The 17,673-nt window shown below is 46.9% G+C and overlaps 1 protein-coding gene across 2 annotated transcripts in view; it reads left to right on the forward strand.

Annotated features, from left to right (window-relative positions):
• Positions 1-17,673, forward strand: part of PDE8B (phosphodiesterase 8B) — a 170,225-nt gene that overhangs the window by 86,721 nt on the left and 65,831 nt on the right. For both annotated transcript variants that reach the window (XM_005858060.2, XM_014549966.1), the window contains exons 3-6: positions 4,204-4,394; positions 8,015-8,074; positions 10,231-10,288; positions 14,201-14,289. In XM_005858060.2, coding sequence (XP_005858122.1) covers positions 4,204-4,394; positions 8,015-8,074; positions 10,231-10,288; positions 14,201-14,289 — 398 coding nt within the window. The remainder of the gene's footprint in view (positions 1-4,203; positions 4,395-8,014; positions 8,075-10,230; positions 10,289-14,200; positions 14,290-17,673) is intronic.

Here is a 17,673-nt window from a genome sequence, read left to right on the forward strand (position 1 = left end):
AACAAGGCATGAAAAATACAACTCCCCACTTTCAATCAGTCTTGTAAGTTTCCATGTGAAATCCAGATTAAGTTCCAAAAATGACCCATAAGGCCTTACCAGGATCTAGCCCTGGGCTGTGAACTTGACTCTTTCCCACCCTCCAGCCTCGCCCTTGTAAGTTTCCATGTGAAATCCAGATTACATTTCTAAAATGACCCATAAGGCCTTAACCAGGATCTAGCCCTAGGCTGTGAACTTGACTCTTTCCCACCCTCCAGCCTCGCACCCGCCCCTCTGTCATGCTGGTTCCCTGCAGTTCCCTGAGCACAGCAGGCGTGCTTCCCACTGTTGGGCCCATGGAACTGTTCCCTCAGCTTGGAATGCTTTCCTTCCGACATCAACTTGGTTTACTTTTCTATTTCCTTCAGGCATTTGCTTGTCTGTTGCTTTCTTAGTGAAACCTGCCCTAACCACCTACTAATCCTGCCAGCAACAAGCCACTCTTTTTTTAAAAAAATTTTTCTTTATTGATTAAGGTATTACATGTGTGTCCTTATCACCCCATTGTCGTCCCCCCCACACTCATGCCCTCACCCCCCCTGTTGTCTGTGTCCATTGGTTAGGCTTAAATGCATGCATACAAGTCCTTTGGTTGATCTCTCCCCCTTACCCCAACCCTCCTCTACCTTCCCTCTGAGGTTTGATGGTCTGATTGATGCTTCTCTGTCTCTGGATCAGTTTATGTTGTTCATTATATTCCATAAATGAGGGAGATTGTGTGATACTTACCTTTCTCTGATTGGCTTATTTCGCTTAGCATAATGCTTTCCAGGTCCATCCATGCTGTTGCAAATGGTAAGAGTTCCTTCTTTTTTACAGCAGTGTAGTATTCCATTGTGTAGATGTACCACAGTTTTCTAATCCATTCATCTGCTGATGGGCACTTAGGCTGTTTCCAGATCTTAGCTATGGTGAATTGTGCTGCTATGAACATAGGGGTGCATATATCCTTTCTGATTGTTGTTTCTGGTTTCTTGGGATATATTCCTAGAAGTGGGATCACTGGGTCAAATGGGAGTTCCATTTTAGTCTTTTTGAGGAAACTCCATACTGTTCTCCACAGTGGCTGCACCAGTCTGCATTCCCACCAACAAGCCACTCTTGACCCCTCACCCTGCTCCACAGATTTTACACACTGCTTATCACTTTCAATAATCCATACCATTTGCTTACTTATTGTGCCTATTGTTTATTGCTTGTCCCTCCACCACTACACCGAAAGGGGTCTTTATTTCATTCATGTGTGTACTTTAAGCAATTAAAAACAGTGTCTGACACAGAGTAGGCACTCAGGAAGTATTTGCTGAATGATGACATTATTGTTCTGAAAGTGGAACTATCCAGTTTTTTAAGGACACGTAAGACATGTGATTTTAATACCTGTAATGATGCCCATCATGGGAATGCAGTTGTGTTCTTATTGGATTAAATACTGAGGCACAGTGGTATAATGGAAGCATAAAGTACTGGGTTTCTTGCTTAGCAATCCATAAATCAGCCAGACCACTGAGAGACACGAAGTTTTGTCACCATTTCTGACTTTTAGGCTCTGCATATCGAGTTTCTCATGTTAATAGCACAGCTCCACAAGTAAAGGGCTATTGACTTTTTGCACGAAGCAATTTATTCTACCCAGTGTTGTTCATTGCAGCTCCCTTGGTAATAACTTCGTGTGAAGGGTTTCTTTTCACTATCAAAATCCACAAGGCTGTGCCCTTCACTTCTCTTGGAAGAATCACCTCCCCCTTCTTCCTAGAAGTAGCTCAGTGGCCGAAGGTTTTCAGCAACACCCTGGACTGAGGAGGGACTACCCTTGCCCAGAGAGGGCCCTTAATAAGTGTGGCTGCCTTGTGATTTCAAGCCCCATGCTAAGAAGGAAATGTCAAAATCATGCTGAAAAGTATTTTTCTGGAACATGGCTTTGAGAAAACAGGAAGTGATTCAGTGTAAAACTAATGACATTGATGATAGAGTCAGGTATTTAATGATGGTAAGGAATTATTGGAGAGGTTTAGGTATGAAATGGTATTGTGAGTTTTTAAAATTTTAATTATATTTCTTTCCATCACCCTCTATGCCCTCTTCCACCTCCACCCACCCCCTTGCAATCACCACACCATTGTCCATGTTCATGAGTTCTCGGCTTTTTCTTTTTTGTTTTTGAAAAGAGTCTTTGTGTTCAACAGATGCATATGGATGAAGTGATATGATGTGCGAGATTTGCAAAGTAAAATGAGAGTTGGGAAAGTGGGTCGGGCAGAGATACAACCAGACAGGCCAGGAGCTGGTTGTCGCTGAAGCTGGATGATGGGTACAGGAGATTTATTATACTATTGTTTCTGTTTTTTATATATTGCCAATTTTCAATTAACAAAACATGTTTAAGATATAGTTGTAATGGTAGGACAGTATTTCTTTTTCTGATTTTAAATGAAACATACTCAATATTTCATCATAAAGAATGATATTGGCTATTGCCTTAAAGGGTCTTCAAGTTAAGAAACTACCCTTCTGTTCCTCATTGTTTAAGCCAGAAGTGGATACTGAAGAATAATAAGTGCCATATCATGAGGTTATTATGTTTTTCTTTTCTTTTTTTGTATTTTAGAGGATGTTTATTAAAGCTGGGGACAGTGAAACAAGGAAGAGCCTAGGATAACAAGAGAGGGACTAGGTGGGGAAATGAGCCTGGGCTGGGCAGCTTTGGCTCACTAAGATGTCAGAGAAAAGGGAATCTTGGGGAAAGGTCTGGAAGTTGCCCTGGATGAACTGCTGCTGCCCTGGTTGCAAGTCTGGTGGGGTCCCTTAGAGTTTAGGAGATGCATGGCTGTGGGGGAAGGAGAGAGGGAGGGGAAGGGGTGGGCATGTTCCAGGGGAGCAAGAGCACACACTAGGATCTTTTATTTATTATTGATTTTTAGAGAGAAGGACAGGGGGGATAGGGAGAAAGAAAGAGAATCACAAATGTGAGAGCAGAACCTTAATCAGCTGCCTCCTGCATGCCCCCTACCAGGAGTCGAACCTGCAACCTGGGCATGTGCCATGACCAGGAATCAAACCAGCAACCTTTTGGTGCATGGGACTATGCCCAACCAACTTAACTACTCCGGCCAGGGCACGACCTTCGTTTTGAGGGGTTTTAAAGGCTGGACATTTAGGTCTTAGGGGTGTATCTCAATAGAACATTCATCAGTTTAATGCTGTTGTACCAAAATGAGATTTAGTCTCTTAACTTCATCTGTCCTTGGGTGTGGTTGGCAAATGGCACTATATGTGGTTTTTTTAATTGGACCTGTTGTTGTGATGTAGTCTTATTCCTACTAATAGTAAATGCCTCTTGCATTTTGCAGAAACCCCTACAAGTAGTTATCCTTTCACGCATCAAATATTTACTGAGCAGCTAGTAGTAAGTGCCAGCCCATTGCCGGCACGGGGGTACAGTAGGGAAGGAGATTAGGTAGGTCTTTGCTGACCCGAAGCTCAATTCTAGTGGAGAAGATAGACTGTAAGCAAATAAACAAGTGAACAAGTTCAGGTGATGGCAAGGCTGTCTCTGGCTTCTGGCAGGCAGCAGGAGAATCTGGGTCCGGGAGCCCGGAGAGGAGGAGGGGAACATGGTGAGCAGTACTGCCACCTTCTTTTCATTGGTGGGACTGCGCCCAATTTGGCTCCATCACCTCCATCACTTTCATGGTTTTGAGTCCCTTTCCTTTCTTGTATCTTTATATGGATTTAAGTCCCAAGTTCAGAGAGGTGGCCTCCAGGTACCATGAGGCAAACACCACCTGCACCAGAGCCAAAGAGGTGTAGATGTGAGCCAGGGTCTAACCTGTGCTAATTATCCTGTTAATAATTTCACTACTTGATCTGTTTAAAGACAAAGCCTCTTGGGAAATTAAAAGTAAGTAACCACCAGCGTGATTGAGCACCTATTCTGTGCTCATTCAAGTCTCACAACAGGCCTGGGTGGCACTGCTGTTCTCACACCTGACAGAGGAGAAACGGTGGGCCCCAGAGAGGAAATGCTTGTTCAAAGACACACTGGAAGCTGTTGGAGGAGCTGGGATTTGAACCCACGCAGCTTCCCTCCAGAGGCCTGTTTTTAAGGCCGTCTCTAAGGATGATGACTGCTGTTAAGGTGCTCTTATCTGTGTGTTCCAGGTTTTGCTGATCTTTGCCAAGGAGGACAGTCAGAGTGATGGATTCTGGTGGGCCTGTGACAGAGCCGGTTACAGATGCAATATCGCCCGGACGCCAGAGTCAGCCCTTGAGTGCTTCCTGGATAAACATCATGAAATTATTGTGATTGATCACAGACAGGCTCGGCACTTCGATGCGGAGGCTGTGTGCAGGTACCTTCCTTAATCTCATATGCTTAGTCGATGTCCACTTAGCCTGAAATGAGTTCATTTGGAGGTGTCTTTAGTTCCATCTCATATATTTCTAAAATATGTGTTGATGTTCCTAAGCAGTATATTCAGCTTTCTGTGATAAAAGCTGTCGCTCCGCCTATAGATTTATCACACCTTTTCTTTTTTTTGCATTTGAGTTCCGATGTATTTAGAGGTGTGAGCTGGGTGCTACTGAAAACTGCAGGATTTTCCCCCCTGAGTTTTTGCTCATGTTTCACACAAAAAAAATCACATTAAAATTCGCACAGTTCTTATTATACAGATATGGTTTGGATGTAAACCAGATACTTTAATCTTAATTATTCTGCACCAAAACGAGCATCAGAAATGTGTGAAATATACATTTCTCCCTGCCTGACACAGATGGGTGGATCCTACAGCAGTCACAAGGCGAAGGCAGCCACTTTGCAGCTGGAGAAAATCTTCCAGGGACCCACACCCCCACTTGTTTACAGAAACGCTTGCTCTGGGGAGGAAACGCATGCCTGATCATAAATAAACGCAGCCCTCAGAGTTCGCGCTGGATGAACCGATCCCTTTAGCAGAAGTGGAATGCTTTGAAGCGAGACAGGAAAAGGTCACTAATTAAATGCTAGGCCAGGGCGGACTCCAGTTACATATGGAGCTGGAATTTTCTTGAAAATAGTAAATGGCGTGAAAGGTAGGGGCATGGCTTCTTAGAGCCATGGGTACCCTGCCGAGAAATGAGGGGAAGCTTCTCATCGCTTTGCTAGTCTCTGACAGTTTTCCGTTTCCCAAAGAATTTTTCTTAAGGAACCTATTTTAAAATGTCTTATTGGTCTCAAGTAATTTTATCTTCCTGCATAGGAATATTTGCCCATTTATTATGTATATTAATAAATAAAATGTATCATAAAATATTTGGAGGATATTTTTAGTGATTAGGAACATTTCTCCTTTTTAAATGATTTTCAGGATAGAATTGGGTCCTTGGTAATTAAGTATGTCTTCTTTCCCTTGTCTTGACTGATTTTGTGGTAGATACAACAGTCCTTTGTGCATACATAGATTAATTTAAGATGAGCTTCTGGTGTAAAAAGAAGGAATTAATAGGAAGAATTCTTTTAATTCAGGCAAAGACCCATTTTAGCAGAATAGCATTACAATCTTCCTGGAATATAAAGACATGGAGTTCTGTTTCCTAACAAGTGTACGTCTGTCTTGGCAGCACAGAAAAGCAATGGGAGTCTGTGCAGTGCAGAAGCTGGTGCATGCCTGCTGGTGTGCTTCCCACTGTCACTTCACGTTGAGGGCGCCCCGATTCCTGACTGCCTGACTGCCAGGACGTGTTCCCTAAGATGAGCTGGGGACATGCTCCCAGCGAATGTGCACTCTATTGTCATCTGTGGTCCAGGATCCCTGGCTTTTGAGCTAGACTGGATCTTAACACACTTCCTTGGACCCCTGCCCTGTCGGTCCCTAGGCTCCCCCTTAGTCCTCTCAACCCGGAAGAGGTCCAGGTGCCTCTGATCACACCAGCTCCTCTGGAGGACTGAGAGGGAAGAGGGAAGCAGCCGGAAGCAACCCCCAAACCGGAAGCCAGTCTCAAAGAAGCTAAGCACGTGTGTGCTCCTGTCTGGTTATGTTCACAGCAGAGTTTGAGCCTCTTGCCTATGGCCCACCCCTTTGAATGTAGCCCAGAAGGTACTCTTGATGCCTCATTGGGGAGGAAGAGGCTGAAGGAAGGTGAGAAGTGCTTGGTGTTTCCTGAAATGAGAGCTCACCTCTGAAACACTGAAGTTTTTTTTCATTAGGTGCTAACTGGTATTTATGCTGAGAATTCAATGGGCTACTAGGTAGAGAATACGGGCAGCTTCACTTCACCAGGCCTGTCCTGTGTGCTGTGTGGGAAGTCGCCTGTGCTCACATTGGAGGCTGTTGGTGACTTATTCCTCCTGCCTCACAGGGAGTTCAGACACTGTCTGCAAAGGGATTTGCCATTCAGCTATTTATGCACCGGAGAGCCCGCACTTCCAGGAAGACAACAGCTGGTCATTTTCTCAAGCCTTCTACCCTCACAGAGGGAGGCCTCAAGGAATAGGAAGCGGGGAAGGTACATTTCTGAAAAAGGTTAGGAAATTCTGGAGTTGAAGAGGATCAAGCAGTATGAGCTGGCTCTCCCTGGGAGAGCGGTAGTGCAGACATGTTAACATGGAGAGGACCTGAAATCCCAGCAGCTAGAAAGAAAACTAATCCATGTGGTTTCACAGATTATCGGGAGCAGCCCTGACGCTTCTGTTCTTGGAGGTGGTGGCTCTCTTTTGAGCCGTATTAAAATAACCAGAGGCCAGAGCAAGGGGATGGGTCAGAACAAGCATTTGTATTTATACCAAAATTTGAGTAGGTGGCACTTTATTAACAGCTCACCCAGCCCTGGTCGGTTTGGCTCAGTGGTTAGAGTGTTGGCCCTCGGACCGAAGGGTCTCGGGTTCAATTGCTGGTTAAGGGTGTGTAGGTTCTCTGTTAAGGTTGTAGGTTCCATCCCGGCACCCAATTGATGTGTCTCTCTCACGTTGATTACCCCGCCCCCCCCCCTCTCTCTCACATTCTCTCTAAAAAAAATCAATGGAAAATATATCCTTGGGTGAGGATAAAAAAAAAGTTCACCCATTTCATGACCCCTGACCAGAATGATACAGAATCTGAGCTGTACCATTCAAAACACATTTCCTAAGAAGACTCCCTGACCTCTAAAGTCTACATCGTACGTGTTTTAATCCCGTTACGTTCCTAGGGAATAAACTAACTATATGCAGGTGGTGACAGTTGCCATGTTGCAACATTTCTCAGCCCCAGTCGTTTAAAGTATTGGAGGACAAACAAGGGTACAACTGGGAAATTGGGGTGGGTCTGTGTACCATTTAATACATTTTAGTCTGCATTTGTATAGCCAGCTGTCAGCAAGTACTTTCATTTTTCTGAACTAACTACTATTTTAAAAGAAAAAAGATCCAAACCAATTACCTCCCCAAGTACAAACTGATAACTAGAGAATTGTAGGACTGCCAGTTTTGTTTTTTTTGTTTTTTTGCAGAGTGGAATTTCAGTCAGAAAACATGGAATTTAAGTGGGATTTGATGGTTTTTGAAGTGGAAAATTGGCAGATCTGACCTATTGGATAATTGCCTGGGAGTTAAAAAATAATTTTTTTTAATAACACAAAGATCCACAAGGACATCTTTCTTTGTTGTCTTTCACATGGACTTTTTCTGTTTCTTGTTTTTTTAGTTTAATAGACTCTGTTTATTAAAGAAGTTTCAGGTTTACAGGAAAATGGTGCAGGGTACAGACTGTTCCTACAGCTCCTCTATACCCCCTACCTCCAGTTTCCCTTATTAACATCTGGCATTCACGTGGGCTTCGTTACAGCGTTTTTCAGTTACAGTTGACATTCAATATCATGCTAGTTTCAGGTGCACATCATCGCTGTTCTTTAGGGGAAGATTCGATGTGCCGTCTTCAGTGTGAAGCGGCTTCACATGGATTTAATGGAGCGAAGCCGAGGTCACCTGGTTTGACTTGGCACCTTCTTGTTGCAGGTCGATCCGGGCCACAAATCTCGCGGAGCACACAGTGATCCTCGCGGTGGTTTCACAAGCGTAAGCTCACCTCCCACCCCTGCTGGAAAGCGTCCCATTCTTGCCGAGACATTTGTCTGATGTCATCCAGTCTCGGAGCTGGAAAAACAATGGGCATGTCCTTGGCCCCACAGCAGCAACCTTCCATCTTGCTTTGGGAGCTTTCTTTGTTTTGCAAGTTTCTGGAAATATTGAGGTTTTCTCCCGGTCATATCGAATTGCTGCTGCAACATACACATCTCAGGAAAAAATGGTTACTTCATTCTATGCTGGAAATGAATGCAAAATGTGTGAAGGAGGAGATCTGGAAAGAACATGATTCCAGCTTATCTTTTTTTTTTTCTTTAAGGAAAAGAGATGGGAGAGAAAAAAAGAATGCTTGTTTTTCACTTAAGAGGAAACAAATGGTAGCGTGAGAACAAAGAGGCACTAAATCCACTGCAAGAAAAGGGATGTGCAGTTTATGTTTTGGGGCAGTTCTGTGGCTAGGAGCAGGACTAGGATGCGTGCCAATGCTGGAAGGCAGGAAAGAGGAATTAAGCTGTAGGTACGAGATTGTGGGATGAGAAACGGCTCTGCTGGGTTCCTTGTCTGAAATGGCCAGCACTTAGAATGAAAGATCTAGAAGGGAACAGTTGTTTGTACAAGCCACAGTGGTTGGAATCTTTGCAAGTATCAAATGTTATACTCAAGTAATGGCCATCATTAGCTTCGGAGAGAATAAAACCTTAATTAGGGCCCAGGATCCCTGGACTGGGACCCATGTGGCAAATGGCACAGATTCTGCAAGGAAGGAGCTGACAAGCCAGCAACTCGGGAGGGTGTAGGACTCCCCCAGGCCAGCCCGGGGCAGGGGAGAGCTGAAATACTCCATTCCAGAGCCATGTCCTGACTTCAAAGTTTTGGCCTAACCAAAGACTTCTACTGACCTGGGGCTCCTCGCGTCTCTTATTCAGAGCTGTGTCTTTTCACTGTGAGACCCGCGACGGGCTGTGGGGCAAGGGAAGTGCAGAAACTGTCCCCAGTGGTTCCTCACCACTCGCCACGCTGGTGGGCGATGGGGCCTCGAGGGGAACGAGGAGGAGGAGAGCGAAGATGCGCAGTTGTCCTTGTTCAGCCCTTTGGCTCGTGTTTTATCTGTGGGGACCCTGAGGTCCTGGGCGTGGACACCACATGGGCACCAGGCCCCACAGCGTTGCCCCAGTTCTGAGTTTGTCCCGCTCAGCATATGACTTAGAACATTGTTAATACCTTTAGAGACCATCTTGTGCCCGTCCTGATTTATCAGTCCGCCAAGGAGAACCCCGAGTTCCAAGAGAAGGAGCTAGGGAAGGCGGCCCCTTCCCACAGGGCGGGCTCAGCTCCAAGTAACGACCCAGATAAACACTGGGGTTTCCTTTCCTGTGTTCTATCTGCTCCTCCACCCAGTCCCCTCTATTCCATTCTCCTCCCCTGTTTTCTAAGGTGTATTCTCCACGTTACTTGCTGGCTGTCTCAGGGAAACCTTTTCTCTGTCATGATGGTGCCAGCCCTGCATGTCTCATGATAACCCACACCTTGTACTCAAACTGAAGTTCTGAGACCCCACTGTAGACTCAGTATAGGAAACCTTCCCATGAAATGAGTGGCAGTAATCAGTTTTTTTGTTTTCTCTTCTTCCTTTCTAACTCGGCATTCCTGGTGACATATCTTGCCCATTTGGCTATTGGCTGCGGCAGCTTAGAATGCCCGTTGCCTTCCTCGAGTTGAGAGTTGGACCCAGCGAGGTCTTGGGGGGTGGGAGTTGTGCTTTTAGAAGAGTTGGGGACGGCAAAGAGGACAGTAGTCTCTGGGATGAGCATTGCCCCTACTTGTCCCTCCCTTGGTGGGACTGCCCCGTACACTTGCTCCAACTCCAACGGTAGCCTCGAGTGGGGGCAGCCACTCGCGTGCACCTGCAGCCATGCTCTCAGGCACACGGCTGGAGTTTTCTCTCTACCATTTTGTTCTTTTTACATCTGGATGTCAGGTGTGGGAGTCAGGGTCCTTGAAGGCAGGTGTACCCGTGGGCACATGCTGGCCAGGAAGTCACTGTGAGAGCCAGCGCCACGCTCGCCTCATTGCTCTCTCTCCATGTTTCGGTGTGAGGAGCCCTGGTTTGTATCTGTTGAGTGACCACCTTTTCTGCTTTTCTGCAGATCGGGCAACCATGAAGAGGCCTCAGTCCTCCCTCTTCTGCATGCAGGCTTCAGCAGGGTACGTAGCCGCTGGCCAGCACCTCCCTCTGGTGCAGGCACTTCTCCTAATCCTGACTCTCCCAGCACCGCACAGGCCAACATCCATGCATGACCCTAAGCCCCAGGGCCGGGGAGGGAGGGAGGAAAGGAGGGAGGGAGGGAAGGAGGAAGGGAGGGAGGAACTGTTCTCATGGGATGATAACGGGCAACTGCTATTCAGACGTCTTTTCCTTTTTCTCTCATAACTTCATATATCTTAGCGACTGATACATAATGACATAAAAACACATCTTAGGTCAAAATCCTGTCGTCCCAAGGTTCTCTCGTTTAGTCCAGTTGGCTAGATTCATTGTGTGCATGTGATTATGTGTAGGTGAGTCCACTGAGTGGGCACCCAGGCCTCGTGTTGGTCAGGGCTGGTCAGAGCGTATGCCCAGGGCCAGGCCCAGGACAGCCACCGTATCCTGTGAACTCCTGGTTTAAATCCTAAGTTATTTGAGTGACTACATGAATCAGACTGCTATTCAACTTAATAATGAAGATTGATTACTGCAAGGAGACTTACCAACAAACTAAACCCAGGCTTCCCTGGCATCTCCAGGTCTCTTGATGGGAGCAATCTGAATCTCAGATGGATGGAGCCATGCATCCTTTCCTTCAAAGATAGGACATTGCCCGTGCCTGTGAGCTATGAAAATTCCTTTGGGTGCTTTAAGGAATGGTACCTTGCAACCCCTAGTTTAAAAAACAATCCCGTATTTGTGGTAGACCACAGAGAAGCAGAACTGAGAAATCACCATGTGCAGCAGTTTTGTGCTTTGGTTGTTTCCTGCGTCGGAGTGGAGCAAAGTGCTCTGTGAAATAGTCAGGTAGCACAGTGGTTCAGCAGTGTCCGAGGAATGAGTGCTTCTCGTTAGCGGTATCACTCACCGAACTTTCATCACGTCTCAGAGGCCGGCATTTGGTGTGAAGGCTGTTCTCCACGCTGTATCTTAGTGGGAGTGCAGAACAGTGCTTCTGAGTTCTGCAAAAGGAATGTTGGTAGAGAAGCCTGAGACTTCTTTTCTTCACTTACAATGATCATTTTCTGAGAAATAACCTAAAGTCACCCACAGGTCCCATAGGGATACAGTGGGTTTAAGGTTGAACACCCACTGCACCCCAGGCCAACATGGCCCTTGACGTCTGAGGCGGGACCTCTTGGAGTGTGAGCACGCAGGTTCTCCTCACCCCCTGGGACCGCATTACTAAGGACGGCGGTGACACACTGTGGGTGACATCCTCCAGGCCCCCCGTAGCTGCTGTCGGATGTCCTTTTGGGATTTCGCTTTCAGTTCAGTGTTCCTGCCTGTGACTGGTATAGATTGTCATTTGGAGTGATGCTGGGAATTGTACTTCTACTCACAGGAAAGCTTGGGGAAAGCAATGGACCCTCTTTGGGTGCAATGTGATTAAGTAAATTTAGGAGGGAAACGTTTCGTGGTTCCTTTTTTACGTGCTTTATAACCTGTCTGTGCTGCTCTAGAAGGTTTCGTTGCCCTCTGTCCGGATATGGCGATGCTTTCTGCCGTCAGCCTTGCTGAATAAAACCCATAGTAGGAGCATGAAACACGAGACCTGTCAGGGACACCTGTGTTCTTTCGTGCTGGTCTGATGGAGGCCTTCTCCGGCCAGGTCAGGGTGCCCCCACAGAGCTGGGGCACTTTCCCAGGGAAGCACATTGCACCTACCAATGCTTTCCCGCCTGAGTTCCTGTGAAACAAGATCAGTTGAGATTACTCTCCTGGTGGCTACCCTCCTTTTTTGGGCAAAACCTTGTCTTTGGCAACACTCTACCCGACCACCCATCCAACTATGCCAGAGATTCTGCCTTCCGTGAGGTGGTTTCCCATCTCTGAGTTGTTTTGATTGTATGAACTCATCTGGTGAGACTCAGCCTGTGTTGCTAGCCGATTGGCCAGTGCTTCAGACTCTGGGTCCCTGCGTAGGGATCCAGGAACAAACTGTGCCCTGGATATTCCACAGCAGCTCCCTGAAGCCTCTCGCTGCACATGAGGGGCGGCTGCATGCTGCTCCGTGCACTCCGAGCCGGTTCGAAACCAGTGCCTTCGCGAAGGGCGAGTGCAGCTGTTTCTATATCAGCCTTCGCATCCCTCTTTCTCTCTCTGAAATGGTGCACAGTCCGTTGAACAAGTATTCCTGGAGCACTGACATGTGCATGCTGCGCTAGGCGTGCCGGTCAGACACAGTCCTCCCTGGAGCGGCTTCCTGGGGAGAGATGGACAGCTAAGATTTAGTATTAGTTCAGCTCCGTTCCGGGCAACTTATTTCATCCTCGTCTGCAAATGAGAGGCTGGATATTGTCTTCATTTTTGCAGAAGAGAAAGCAGGTGAAATAGCTTGCCAGAGCTCACACTGGCTGCAAAGTCAAAATGCCAGCTCCGTGCTGGGCCTACTAACGTCGTGTTTCTCAAACTGTCTGTGGGCCTAGTGTGCCGAACGCTCTTAGCAGGTCTTCCTTGGCAAAGGCTTCTGTGGTCAAGTCAATTTGGGAAATCAGTGAGGCCTCTCCCCTCCCTGCAGCCCTGAGCATGCACAGCCACGTCGGCAGCACGGCGCCCGGGCCTCCTGAAGCCGGCAGGGCCTGTGCTGAGGAAGCAGGCCCACAGTCCTGAAAGTGGGCCCGGAACCCGAATTGTTAACCAAAGGCCCAGGAGAAGGATGTTGAAGTTGGAAGACCACCGCTTTTCATTCACTCAAATCATTTGAGATAGGGGTTCACTACACTCTTGAAAAATCCCCTAAAGATAAGGCATCTTCCATTACCTTTAGTCCACAAAACACTAAGTACCAATTATGTACAAAGTGCTCCAGTGTTTAGAAACCATCACCTACAGAAAGCTGTTTGTCACTGCAATGGGAGTTCTTGGCTTAAAGAAAAGTCAAATATAAAGAAAATCATTTCTTAGAGAGGAAAGTGAAAATGTCACATGGAACACGCAAACGCACAGCACACTGAAAGCCCAGGGGAATGAGCCAAGTTAACAACAGCTGGAGCTTGTGATACTGTCAGCGACTTGGGGCTTTTCCTTTATGTTTTCTGTACGTTGCACACTAAAATTGATGTGCATTACAGTTATAATTAGACATAGACAAGCGTGACCCGTCCAGAAGGTCATCCTGAACCCAGCATGTTTAACTTCACCAAAGAAAGGGAAAGTGTTTCTTCCTGTGTGTGTTCATGGCAGAATCCCCTTTCCTTCGACCCTCCCAGCTTCCACCTGCAACGGTGGGGACCCGTGGCACAGAGGGTCGGGCTTCAAAGGTGCTCCCCAAGGAGAAGCCAATCACACTGGAGAGCGGGTGTGTGTGTGTTGGGTGGGGAGGAGGGGAGACGAGGGAGGAGAGTGCAGTGGGCACTCAGAAGGTGAGGAAGGAAGCGAAGAAGGGCCTCTCCCCTCGAGACCATTCGCAGTGTGGCACGCACCAAACACATCCAGTGTTGGCTTTTAGAAGACTTTTATTTTATTTTTTTTTATTCTTTCTTGTTTAAAGTATTACATATAGTATTACACATGCCTCCTTTTCCCCCAGTGACCTCTGCCTGGCCCCCCCCACCCCCCAGAAGACTTTTACGAGTGCCATATAAAGCACAGGTGTTTGTGCAGTTAGCAAGGTTGCGTTTATTTTCCTGTCAGTATTCATCATGAAGTTTTCCCACCTTTGTTACAAAGGGAGTTAAGCATACAATAGCCCATGCTGTGTTTAAACAAGCCTTTGAAACACCTTGACAACTGTTTGATTTCATCTTATCCACTAGTTGTCTTATGTAACTGAGTAACTTGGGTAGGGGGAACTGTTAAGCCTCTTTATTTGACTCTTAAAGAAGTAATTGCATCTGTCTTACTTGTTATATTTGCTTTCTTTTCAGAGATTTGTGGAGAACAGCAGCATCATTGCCTGCTATAATGAACTGATTCAAATAGAACATGGGGAAGTTCGCTCGCAGTTTAAACTCCGGTATGTAGCCCAACAAGACGGGACCCGGGGTGGCAGCTCTGGAGGGGAGCCAGGGTCCTGCGCACAGGCTCCTGGCTCAGTCGCAGGGGCTGTGAAGCCGTTAAACAAGTAACGGGAGCCAGTTCAGCAGAATCTAAACTGCGAGCCCTTTGTTATTATGAAATAAATTAGAAGCATTTCTTATTTTGGCAGTATTTCCCACTATTTACAGCAGTTTTAAAATTATATCCTGGGAAAAGTACGGTTTCATTTTTGTACAAGTAGGTCGAGATTAAGAGTAGCCTTTCAGGATTACTTTCTACTTACTACTCTCAACAATTGTAAATTCCTCCATGGATTGTTATGGATAGGGGCAAACCAATGGCCATATTTATTATGCTAACCATAATAATTGCTATGTAACCGCGATAGCGATTTCACGAAGCCCGTTTGTGGCCTCCAAGCATGAAGTATCTTGAAGAGGCTGATTTCAGGTCTCGAAGCAGGTATAGGGTGCTTTACAAGCAGGCTGCTCTCTGGTGCTCCCTTCTGGGATGGGGTCGTCTGAGGGTCTGCCCAGAGCTCTGGGCCGTGGGATGCTCTGCTCCTGGGGCATCTTGGAATGCCAAGGCCTAGCTCATGCCTGGTCTGGCGTAGGCTCCACTCCAGGATACTCTCAGGACCCTGTTTTTTCAACTTGTCCCCCTCAAGCAGAGAAAGAGGAGCGGTCTGTGGAGGCTCTCCCCAAACTATGGTCCTCAGTGGCTCGAGGCCCTAGGATGCCAGGAAGTCCCAGCCTGGCTTCCCCCTCTGGCCAACTGCAAGGTCAGGAGGGTTTCAGGCTCAGCAAAAACTGAGAAGGCATCTCACTGTAATGCTTATACTTCTTTTTATCTTGACGACTGAATTTGCATTCAAAGGGGGGCCAAACCCTTTCAAACTTAATTTTTCTCTGACATTCTCAGTCTCTTGGGATTAAAATGTATTGGCATAAACCCACAGAGGCAGGTCCTTCTGGGGCTCACCTGGGCAGGGAAGCTGCTTTTTGGTGGGTAGAGAGCTTTAAGAAACAGTCACTTTCTTAGGTGGGAAAGTAATTAAAAAGAATCTCAGACAGTGGAAATTTAGGTATTTTAACAGGTTTTGGTGAGGAATATTGCCAAAGACTTTTGAATATGTAAATAATTAAATCCCTTGGTTTCTTCGTATCCACATATTTGTTAGCTTCAGAGAACTTCATAGAATTTTTCAAGAAAAGCACATTGCCTTTACTTCAGAAATTTATGATTTTTATTATTGTGCATTGATGGTTTCTGTTCCTGGAGGTTCCTACTGTTTTTAATTGAGGGTAAAAAGGCTTTGTGTTTTTTAAAAAAAATGTTTCCACAGTGAATAGAATTAGAAAAAGAGGGTTTTCATTTGGTTTAAATCTTTCACTGTGTATGTCATATCTACAAAAACATGAACAGATACCTTATTGCTTTGATAGGTAATTTTCTCCTTTTACTTTAAGTAATTGTTTGTGTTTTCTTGGGCAACATTAAGTGTGATGGCACACGCCAGACATCAGAGTGAGTGGGCGGAGGCAGAGCTGGCAGCTTGAACTAAACATCCCCAGCCATCAGCATGAGGGCTTAAAGAAAGGGCTTCTGGTTCTGGTGCTAATGAAATCTGCGTAGAGCCAGGGCCTTAACAACTCTTCAAGGTTCATCAGACTCAAAACTTGGCAAATTTCTGAGGACCTAACCCTGTGCAAGTCCCAGGACTTCTCCCTCTTCGCTTTCCTGGGGGAAAGGCTCAAGTTCTCAGTACAAATCAGTGTGCAGTTGGCGAATGGACTTGCCTCAGCAGGCAGTGGCCCTGGGAGGAGGGCTTGCCCAGCATATCCATCTCCTTACCCCGCACCCAGCTGAAGCTTGGCTGGCAAAGAGCCTCTCTTCCCAGCCATGAGCAACCAGCATGTGGGGAGGGGCCTGAGGGGTGATGTGTGTGTGGTGGGGGAAGACGGGAGTTCTCCACCAGAGAAAGCCAGAGGAGGGCTGAGTGGTCTGCTGCTTCTGTTGCTTTTTGGCTGTTCTGCCTCAGCCGCCTCCTGTTCTCTCCCCTTTTTTGGAGGAGTGGGGTGTGCCCAGGGTTTGACTTTCCTTGGGTCAGCCAGATCTGGGTCTAGTGGGCGGGGGCACGGTGACCCCAGACCATGATCTCCCCCCTCCCTAGGGCATTCAAGGACCTGTAAAGCCTCTACCTGCACCCCAGAGGCAAGCAGGCGACTGTCACTCGCTGCCAACGAGAAAACGAGGCTCTTTATTATACAATCCAGAATAATCACAGTCTAATTATATAATGCTTCCCCTGCAGTTCCGCCCCCAGCTGCAGCTAAATCTGTGGCATGACTGGCATTCTGCAAGGACGGTCTGTGCTGCAGGGAGGGGTTAGATGTTGAAGGGGCACCTTCCCGTCGGGTCTTCATGTGTGGCAACCACACTTAACCACGGGAAAAGCGAGGGTCACGTGAGCAAACAAAACCTGTCTAGTTTTAAAATTCCATTTTATAGAATAACTCTTAAAAATAGGAGAGCTACATCTCGTTTCTGAGAGTATTTGATGAATTGCTTTCTAGAACAGAAGAATTCATGAATGGGGAACGCCGAAGGAAATGGGGGTGAATGATGGCCATTTCTCTCTTATCCTTACGCATCTTCATTATGAAGACACTATGTTATCCAAAATACAGATAGGATTTACTACTTATTGGGAGTTGAAGCCGATTATACTAAGGCAAGACCGGCTGTGTGTCATCACTAGTCTGATCTGTTATCCAGGAGTTACACCCAAATCAAGTTTATTTTACTCCAAGTCTTACGAAGGTAGCAGTCCTCAGTTTTAGAAACATCAGTTTCTAAAAGATGGGCAAAACGTTGTATTCTGTGGAACCCTGCATCTCTGTTGTGAATGGACGTTCACAGAGAGCTACCGACACGTGGGCTCTGCGTGACCGCCTGGCGTCACAGGAGAAACCCAGCTGTGAAGGCTTCGTGCACAGCCCAGCTGCACTGCTGCCCAGGAGGGTGCCGACCTTGAACCCATGCTGCCTCCCTCCCCGCTCGCTTGCTCCCTATCCCTCCCAGACCCCTGCTGGGATGTGGCTTTGTGTTCAGACTCTACAAGCCACCACCTTGTGCAGTCCTACCCTGTTCCAGGTGGGCTGTGTGTGTGTGTTGAGTCGATTCCAGAGAACCTTTGGTAGGAACACAAGAGACTGTGGAACTCAGCCAACTCAGCCACAGTTGACGGAGGAAAACACTGAGAACCAGGGAGACTGGACACGATTGGTCACAGCTCCGCAGTGTGTCGGCTGTAGCGCTGGAGTAGAACCCAGGTGCCCCGCTTTCAGTCTGATGCACT

This window comes from Myotis brandtii, unplaced genomic scaffold (assembly GCF_000412655.1).
Source record: "Myotis brandtii unplaced genomic scaffold, ASM41265v1 scaffold115, whole genome shotgun sequence".
NCBI classification, from domain to species: Eukaryota; Metazoa; Chordata; class Mammalia; order Chiroptera; family Vespertilionidae; genus Myotis; species Myotis brandtii.